Consider the following 9,662-nt stretch of genomic DNA (forward strand, 5'->3'; position numbering starts at 1 on the left):
TTCTCTCTAGTGCTTCAGAGTAACAGGGACAGGAGGGGAGGGGAGAGGACCTAGGCCCAAAGAGAAGCCCTCCTTGCCCTTGACCCTGACAAATGAGGGTCTCACAACTGGCAGCCTTGACGTCACTTCCTACCTCGAAAGGAAGTGGTGATTGCCATCAACACCGTCCCTGGGCCATGGGAAATGACACCAGAAGCCCATCACACTCACAACACCTGGGGAGAGCTCAGGTGTCTGATCTCCCTGGTTCCTGAAGCCTCCGGGGAGAGGGAATCGTGTGCACAAGGCAGCCTTCTCCTGCCCCGATTTAACTTTCCTTTGTATTTCTCTCTCTCACCGACAGATTCTACCACCTGCGGTCCAGCCAAGTCCAAGGTAAGTGCCAAAGCAATTCTGAAGCTTTCTCCCTGCTTAAGCCGTCCCACTTCTTGATTTTGGCCAAGGGAATGGGGAGAATTGCCGCTGGATGCTGAGGAAGTTGCTGGTCACAGGGAAGGAAAGCAGGAGGTACTGTGCGTACCGTGGTAAGCAGAGAAGTCACTCACCGTGGCCGTGCTGGGTGGGGCATCTGGTGGAATAGAAGGATCCGGCCTGGGAGTTAGGTGGCCAGGTGGCCAGGGGCAGTGTTCCCAGTGGCTAAAAGCGCACAGTCCGCGGCGCCTGGGTGGCTCAGTCGGTGAAGGGTCCGACTCTTGATTTCGGCTCAGGTCGTGATCTCACGGCTCATGAGATCGAGGCCCGTGTTGGGCTCCGTGCTGTTAGCGCCTGCTTGGGATTCTCTGTCTCCCCCTCTCTCTCTCTCTCTGCCCCTCCCCCCACTCGCGCTCTCTCTCAAAATAAATAATTTAAAAATTAGAAAGAAAGAAAAAAAGCACAGACGGTCCTGGGTCTGAGTCCTGCCTCCAACACTTAGCTTCAGGCCATCAGGCAAGTTGTTTAACCCCTTTCTGATCCTCAGCTGCTCACCTGTCAATGAAGCGTAATATTTCTCCTTATAACCACAAGTATGTCTGCTGTACTTAATGTTCTTTTTGGAGGGCCCAAAGCAGGCAGAAGGAAGGAAATAACAAAGATAAGAGGATAAATCAATGAAATTGAAAACAACTGAGAAAATCAATGAGCCTGAAGCTGGTGTTTTGAACCAGCTCTCACAGCCAGCTACTCGCCGTCCAGGGCCTGCCCTCTGAGACAGAACCCATTAGGCAAGGATGTAGAGCTTGATGGCCAAGGGGGTCGGTGTCTTAGCTCTGGCTGCCATAACAAAATACCACAGACTGGATGGCTTAAACGAGAGAAATTTATTTTCTCACAGTTCTTTTATTATTATATATTTTTTCATGTTTATTTACTTTTGAGAGAGACAGAGACCGAATGTCTCTTGAGAGCGGGCCAGGGGCAGAGACAGGGAGACGCAGAATCCGAAGCAGGCTCCGGGCTCTGAGCTGTCAGCACAGAGCTCGACTCGGGGCTCGAACTCATGAACTGTGAGATCATGACCTGAGCTGAAGTCGGACGCTTAACCGACTGAGCCGCCCAGGCGCCCCATTTTTTCTCACAGTTCTTGAGGCTAGATGTCCAAGATCAAGGGGTCAGCGTGGTCAGTTTCTGGTGAGAGCTCTCTTTCTGTCTTGTACATGGCCGCCTTCCTGCTGTGTCCTCATACAGCAAAGAGAGATTACAATAGAGAAAGCTCTCCAGTGTCTCTTTTTATAAGAGCACTAATGCCACCACAAGGGCATGACCTCATTACCTCCCAAAGGCCCCATCTCCAAGTACTATCCCACTGGGGGGTAGGGCGTCAGCATACGAATTTGGGGAAGGGGACACAATTCTGTTCATAGTAGTGGGTGAAATCACTAAACTCTGGTGATTGAACTGGACTCATGTCTGTCCGGGTCTCTAAGCACTGGCCAGGTCCCAGCGAGCCCAGTGTGCCTGACACGCAGTGTGCCTGGGGGGACGGGGAGCTCACTCCGTCATAAGACTTCTACGGCAGGGAGCAAGTTCATTATAGTGACCTGAATCTAGCCCACCCATCGCTCCTGCTAGCCCCCTGGTTTCCCGTAGCCTCTCCTGGGCTGACGCCTTGGCCTTTATGTGAATGTACCGACCTCTGCATTCCTGGAAGTGACCATTATGACTGCTCTGCTTCTGTAACTAGCTGGGATGAGAGGATAATTTGATCTGATGGTCCCAGTGGCCTCGCAAGCGCCTCAGAGAGCACTGGCCAGAAAAGACCGTGGCACTGCTACCTTGTGCCTCAGGTTGATCAGAGCAGAACTGCCAGATCGCACAACTCCGGGGATTGCCTTCTGGAGCCGTGCAGCGTTGACCTCCGTGGCCCAGGAGCCGCATGCCTATGAATCCTGACTCCCTGACATGCTTCAGCTTTCTCAGAACCAGCTGATGTGAGAGACAGTACATAGGATGCGGTGGCCACACGAGGCATCTCTGTGTCTCCATTATTATACCGTGGCTGAAACAGGAGGTGACCTGTGAGAAGGGGTCACAGGACAGGTCATTCCAGCCCAGCAGGGGGACCAGTTTCAGCCTGTGCTTATGCACGGCCTTCTGTGTTGAGGGGACTGCATTCACCCATTGGTCCATTCACTTAACATTTATGTATGTATGTATGTTTGTATGTATGGGGGGTGGGGAAGGGGCAGAGAACGAGGGAAAGAGAGAATCCCAAGCAGGCTCTGTACTGTCAGTGTAGAGCCCGAAGCTGAGCTTGAACTCATAGAGCGAGATCATGACCTGAGACGAAATCAAGAGTTGGATGCTCAACGGACTGAGCCACCCAGGCGCCCCCAGTCACTTAACGTTTAGTGAGCACCTGTTATGTGCGGGCACTGCACTAGGAGTCATGGACGCAAACACAAAGAGGCCACAGACCTTGCTCTCAAGGAACTCTGAGTGTGATACAGATGATGTGGAAACAGAGCTATTCCGATGGGAGAAGAGCAGGTGTAGGTGTGTTTTCAAAGGGCCATGGGAGGGCTGAGAGGTGGCTGTACAGAGGATGCCATATTTGAGCTGGGCCTAGGAAGAGGGCTAAGAGCTCATACGGCACATAGGCGGGCAGGGAGAGGGGGCGGTGTGGCTCAGGGCAAGTCAGTGTGGCAGGTGGGCATCGCCAGAGTGAAGGGTGTGTTGCGGTTAGGGTAGGGAGGGCTGGCAAAGCGGGTAACAGGTTGTAAAGGGCCCTGTGTCTGGGCTTCATCCTGGGGGAGGTGGGGGGCCCTGCAGAGTCTGGAGGTGATCAGATTCCTGCCTTGCCTAGAAGGACTGACTGCTCTAGAGGAGGGGGGACTGGGGTAAGGCAAGGCTGGAGGCAGGGACCCCTATCAGGAGATGGCAGAAAGACCCAGAAAAGGCAGAGCAAGGGCCTGGACAGAGGATGGTGAGGATGAGCTGGCTTTGGGAGTCACTTCAGGAAAACTGAGAAGCAGCAGGGAAGGCGAAGGAGGCAGGGAACCACCTGAAGGTGGGGAACATGAATGCAGGTCGTTTGGGGCAGGTGTAGGGAGCCTAGTGTAGTAGTTGTAGATAGGTGAGTTTCAGGTGCCCACAGACACTTTGCTAGAGATGGATTTGCCATTGGAAGAAGAGTTCTGGAGCTCAAGAGGTAGTTTGGTGTTGGCCTGTGAGGGTCACCGTGGGCTCTGCTGGGGCACCACGGAAGGACAGGACCAGAAAACACTCACAGGACTTAGCCGTGACAGTGCAGCAGGAAGTTGCCCCGCGTGGGGTTGGAAATCACTGTTTGGGGCGCCTTCAATCCGATCGTTCAGATTGTTCAGAACTGGGTAGCCACTTCTGGTAGCCGAGCCGGCCAGATTGATGTGGGGTTGGGGACTGTGGGTGGGGGCCCCGGTGGGATGGCTGAAATGCAGTGGGCTGTAGTGGGAAGGGGAAGTGAACTTGGGCCGGTTGCCCTGGAGAGGCCCATACCTACTGCCTAGGTGGAAAGGCAGGTTTCCCAGGTGGGAGTGAGTGGAGATGGAGGGGGTAGAAGCCATGGGGGGAGGGACGTCCCTGCCAGGCTCTGGTGATTATAACCCGGGCTGGTATATATAAAATGGGTTCAAACTGTCGAGTGTATTCACTGTTGAGAGGCTATTATCACCAGAGCTGTGTCTGCAAGGATTAATCTAGCGCTGGGCTTGGGGAATGGAGTGGAAGTTGGGGCGGAGGTGAGGGACCAGGCCCCAGCTCACAGGAAGGAGCCGAGAGTCTGGATTGAGACCAGAGTGGGTACCGGAGGGGACTGGGATATTGAGGGGGGCCGCGTCTGGCCGGCTCCCGGCTGGGTAGGGACGCTCCCACTGGGACAGCCATCTGGGAGGAAGGGCTTAGGACGCCGGCTGGGGAGGGGGGGTGGGGGGAGCGGGGCCGGCTTGGGACCTGCCGCGGTGCGGTGGCGCCTCCTGCATGCTGACCTGTCTCCCGCGCAGGGCTCGTGGGCCCCCAAGAAGGAGCCGTACGCCCGGGAGATGCTGGCGATCTCCTTCATCTCGGCGGTCAACCGCAAGCGGAAGAAGCGGCGGGAGGCGCGGGGACTGGGCAGCAGCACCGACGACGACTCGGAGCAGGAGGCGCACAAGCCCGAGGCGGGGGCGCCGGCGCCGGGGGCGCGGGACCAGCCGGAGGGGCCGCTGCCGGGCGCAGCTGCCCCCGAGGCCCCGGGGCGCCTCAGCCCCCCGGCGGCGCCGGACGAACGACCGGCCGCGGACACGCGCTCCATCGTCTCGGGCTACTCCACCCTGTCCACCATGGACCGCAGCGTGTGCTCGGGCGCCGGGGGCCGGCGGCCGGGCGCGGGGGACGAGGCGGACGACGAGCGCAGCGAGCTGAGCCACGTGGAGACGGACACGGAGGCCGGCGCGGGGCCCGGGGGGCGCCCGGCGCGCCGGCCCTCCTTCAGCTCGCACCGCCTCATGCCCTGCGACACCCTGGCGCGCCGCCGCCTGTCCCGCAGCCGCCCGGACGGCGAGGGCGCGGGCGCGGGGCGGGGCGGCCCCCGGGCCGCCGAGCCGCCGGGCTCGGCCTCGTCCAGCAGCCAGGAGTCGCTGCGCCCCCCGGCGGCCGCGGCGGTGGCGGCGCTGGGCTCGCGGCCGTCGCGCATCGAGGCTCTGCGGCTGCGCCTCCGCGGCACCGCCGACGATATGCTCGCCGTGCGGCTGCGGCGGCCGCTGTCGCCGGAGACGCGGCGGCGCCGGAGCAGCTGGCGGCGCCACACGGTGGTGGTGCAGAGCCCGCTGACCGACCTCAACTTCAACGAGTGGAAGGAGCTGGGCGGGGGCGGCGCCCCGGAGCCCGCGGGCCCTCGGGCGCACAGCGACAACAAGGACTCGGGCCTCAGCAGCCTGGAGTCCACCAAGGCCCGGGCGCCGTCGTCCGCGGCCTCGCTGCCGCCCGGGGACCCGGGGGCTCTGCAGAGCCAGCCCCCGCGCCGCTCGGCCGCCTCCCGCCTCCATCAGTGTCTGTGACCAGCCCCCCGCCCCGCGCCGGTCCCTCTACCCCAGTCTTCTCTGGCTTGCGCCCCCTCTCTTGTCCCCGGTGCATCTGGCGCTGCAGGCCGCGTCTCTAGTTTGTGTGCGGGATCGGTAGGGGGCGGGCAGACGAGAAGGCCCCGGCTGGGACAGGGAGTGGGAGCGGGAGCGGGAGGGAGGGGGACACCCCGGAGGTAAGAGGAGTGGGGAGAGGCGAGGGGACAGGCTGCTGGAGCTCTGTGACAGAGTGGGCCCTCTGGGCCCTTCTGTGTCTGCACTTAGAGACCCTTGTTGGCCATGGGGTGTGGATAGGGAACCACCCCCCTCCCGAGTCTCAGTCCCGGACTAAAGGAAAGACCGGGGGTGATGCTGGCTCTTCGCTTCTTTCCTCCGTGCCTCTCCATTACCTCTTGGCTCCTAGCTAAGGTGGGGGAGGTGATGTAGGGTCATCGTGTCCATGGGCGGAGGGGGTATGTGTGCGAGTGTGCTAGTCACTGTCAGAAGGTGTTTCCAGTAGCAACTTGTGCCTCTCCTGCCCCTTGTTGCCCAACCCCACCACATACAGCAGCCCCCCCACCCCCACCCCTCCCGCCTTCGGTGCATCCAGGGATCCTGCCCCTGCCGCTTGTCAGAGCCAGAGAAGGAAGTTAGGGCCACTCCACAGAGGCGGAACTGAGACTCCTCCCAGGGTTGTTCCCCTCACCAACTTTTTGCCAACCTCTAAACCACCCTCACTAAGCGTGTTGACCATGGGAGCTGGCTGCCGATTCCCCAGTTTTGGGAGGGTCCAGAGTACCCCCTGCTAGATCTCCCTTGTCCCTCTCTTTGTTCTTCCAGCTGTGCCTGCTGCTTCCACGATTCAGGCACACAGACCCCCACCTTCTTCTCTTTAGGAGGGGGTATAGTGAACATCCCTGGTGTCTCTCTCTCTCTCTCTCTCACTCATACACAAACACACACACATACACACACACACACACACACACACTGATTTATGGGGTCTGAGCTGGGCTGTTCCTTCAGGATGGGCGGGACCCAGCCCCCTCTTCTCCCCACACGTTGTAAATAGACCTCAGACCACCAGGCCTCCCCACACACGCCCTCACTTACCCCAGGGAAGCCCAGGTGGGGTTGTGAACCCCACCGCCACGTCTGTCAGTCTTCTTGTTTTATGCAAAGATTTGCTGTAAAGTAGATTTCTCTTTCCCCCCTCCCCCACCCTTTTACTGTAAATATTGTCTCTAAATGTGTAACATATTATAAAGAATTTATAAGGATTTTTAAAGATGTTTTGCTCATTTAAAAAAGTGTTGTAACAGTGTTGGAAAAGCCTCTGGCCCCACGTGCGCATGTCTCCTTTCACTGTGTCCTTGACACACCTCTCTAGGCGACAACTAAGATTTCCTGCTTCTGAAAAGTCCTGTCTTAAAAGTATAGTCTATATCTTGGAAATAAACGGCCTTCCTCGAGGCATGAGTCATCGGTGTCATTTGATTTGGAGGGAGGAAGGGGCCAGAGTGGGGCCGGCTGGGGGAAGTGGGGAGGGGCTGGCCCACGGAAGGAGGGCAGTGGGGGCTGGACCCGGTGGCGGCAGAGTGGAGGCAAGCCTCTACCTCCTGGGAGCTTTGTAGGTGTCCCTGGGGACTCGTCCTGGGTCTTGGGAGTGGTCCAGTGGGGCTGCCCAGGAGATGCTGTTGATGGGCCCATCCTGGCTGGCTGCCATCACAGGCTCTCCAGGCCCGTGCAGTATCCCAAGAGGACAAGAATGGGTTTTGCCCGTGGTCTTAGTCACGTGTAATTTACAACACGGGATGGGTTTCCTTCAAAAGAAACATTTTTACTGTTTATTTTTTTTTTTTGAGAGAGACAGAGTGGGAGTGGGAGAGGGGCAGAGAGAGGCAGACACAGAATCTGGAGCAGGCTCTAGGCTCTGAGCTGTCTGCCCAGAGCCCGACATGGGGCTCGAACCCGCGAACTGTGAGATCACGACCTGAGCCGAGGTCGGATGCTTAACCGACTGAGCCGCCCAGGTGCCCCAAGGGGTGGGTTTCCTTCATTGTCACGGTTCTACAGTTGCCCCTGCCAGCTTCCGGGCTGCCTCTGATGAGCCTAGTATCTTGTAGGAAAAACAGGTGACATTCATCAAAGAGAAGCTTCGAGAGCCCTGGAGGTGGCTAGAGCGGTCTCATCGCTGAATGCTCCTTCCTTTCTCTGCCCACCCCCCTGTTGTTTTGTTTGGCAAATGAGCCAACAGCTAGTGCTGTGGGCTCACACCAGCCCCAAGGGCTTTACAAGTCCTGAGTCCTGCAACACTTTGGAGCGCTCTCATTGTTATCTCCATTTTATATACGAGGAAACTAAGGCACAGAGAAGTGACGTGACCTGTCCAAGGTCACACAGCTAGTACGTTGGTGGAGCCAGGTTAAATCTAAGCCCAGAGAAAAGACATAAGGATAAGGTCACCTGCCCACTGGGTCACCTTCTCCCCACTGTAGTTAGGCTTTGGATGAAAATAGATCAAAACATTGTGCTCTCCCAAAACAAAGGGAAATGACATCTCCAGTTAAAGAGAGACAATTCGTCGTTAGCAGGCTTGCTCTATGAGGAATACTCCAGGGGGCTCTGCAAGCTGAAATAAAAGTACACTAGATGGTAACTTGAATGCACACAAAGAACACCAACAAGGGTAACTACGTAGGTATTATGAAAGTATAAATATTTTCATTTGTAATGCTTTTCTCTTTTTTTTTTTTTTTTTTTTTTTTTTTTTTTGCCATTAAAAGGCAACTGCATAGAGGAGCCTGGCTTAGTCAGTAGACCATCCAGCTCTTGACCTCCGGGTCATGAGTTTGAGCCCCACGTTGGGTGTAGAGATTGCTTAAAAATAAAATTTCAGGGGCACCTGGCTGGCTCAGTCAGGAGAGCTTGGGGTTGTGAGTTCAAGCTCCACCTTGGGCGTGGAGCCTACTTTAAAATAAAATAAAATTTCAAGCCTATTATTTAAAAAAAAATAAATAAAAGGCAACGGCATAAAGCAATAATTACAAAACTGTGTTGGCAGGCTTGTAAGGCGTAGAGGTGAGATTTCTATGACAATAATAGTACAAAGGTGTGGGAAGAAATGGAGCTGTACTGAAGCAAAGTTTTTGTACGCTACTAAAATTAACTCAGGATTTATCCAAACTATATTATTACTATTTTTTAATGTTTATTTTTGAGAGAGAGAGAGAGTGTGAGCGGGGGGAAGGACAGAGAGGGAGACGCAGAATCCAAAGCAGGCTCCAGGCTCTGAGCTGTCAGCACAGAGCCCGACGCGGGGCTCGAACCGACAAACTGTGAGATCATGACCTGAGCCTAAGTCAGACCCTTAACCTACTGAGCCACCCAGGCACCCCCCAAACTGTATTATTTATTTTATTTTTTAAGTTTATTATTATTATTATTTTGGTACTAGAAAATATCTAAACAAAAGAAGGCAGGAATCGAGAAATAGAAGAGAACAACAAAGAACCCCATAAGACATGGGAAAAAAATAGCAAAATGGCAGACATAAATTCTACCTTCTCAGTAATTACATTGGATGTAAATGGGGCAAACAGCCCAATCAAAGGCGGAGATCGGCAGAATAGATTTAAAAACGTGATCGGACTGCGTGCTGTTTCCTTTAGATTCAGAGACACAAGAAAGTTTAAAGTAAAAAGATGCCACGCAGAGTTACCGACAGAGAACTAGAGTAGCTATGCAAGTTTGCGACAAAATAGATATTAAGGAGGCAAACACTATTACTCAAGACAAGAAGGACATTTATAATGATAAAAGGGTTTATGAAGAAGATGAAATTATTGTAAACACATATGCTTCTCACAACAAGATTTGGAGCAAACACTAACAGAATTTAAGGGAAAGCAAGCCATTCAAAATAATGGTTGCAGACGTCGGTACCCACCTTCAGTAACAGAACGAGGCCGATCAGTAAGGAAGTAAAATATCGGACGCTGCGGGGCGCCTGGGTGGCTCAGTCGGTTAAGCAGCCGACTTCGGCTCAGGTCATGATCTCACGGTCTGTGGGTTCGAGCCCCGCGTCAGGCTCTGTGCTGACAGCTCAGAGCCTGGAGCCTGTTTCAGATTCTGTGTCTCCCTCTCTCTGACCCTCCCCCATTCATGCTC

General features: G+C 55.4%; 1 protein-coding gene across 1 annotated transcript in view; it reads left to right on the plus strand.

Moving 5' to 3' along the window:
* The window catches only part of ARHGAP23 (Rho GTPase activating protein 23), a 51,682-nt gene extending 44,718 nt beyond the window's left edge, over positions 1-6,964 (plus strand). The window contains 2 exon segments of the mRNA XM_047080417.1: positions 344-375; positions 4,458-6,964. Coding sequence (XP_046936373.1) covers positions 344-375; positions 4,458-5,492 — 1,067 coding nt within the window. The 3' untranslated portion in view covers positions 5,493-6,964.
* The last annotated feature ends 2,698 nt before the right edge of the window (positions 6,965-9,662 follow it).

This window comes from Lynx rufus, unplaced genomic scaffold (assembly GCF_022079265.1).
Source record: "Lynx rufus isolate CCGP_SWC_20201006 ecotype Redwood Valley unplaced genomic scaffold, mLynRuf1.p SCAF_18, whole genome shotgun sequence".
Classification (NCBI taxonomy): domain Eukaryota; kingdom Metazoa; phylum Chordata; class Mammalia; order Carnivora; family Felidae; genus Lynx; species Lynx rufus.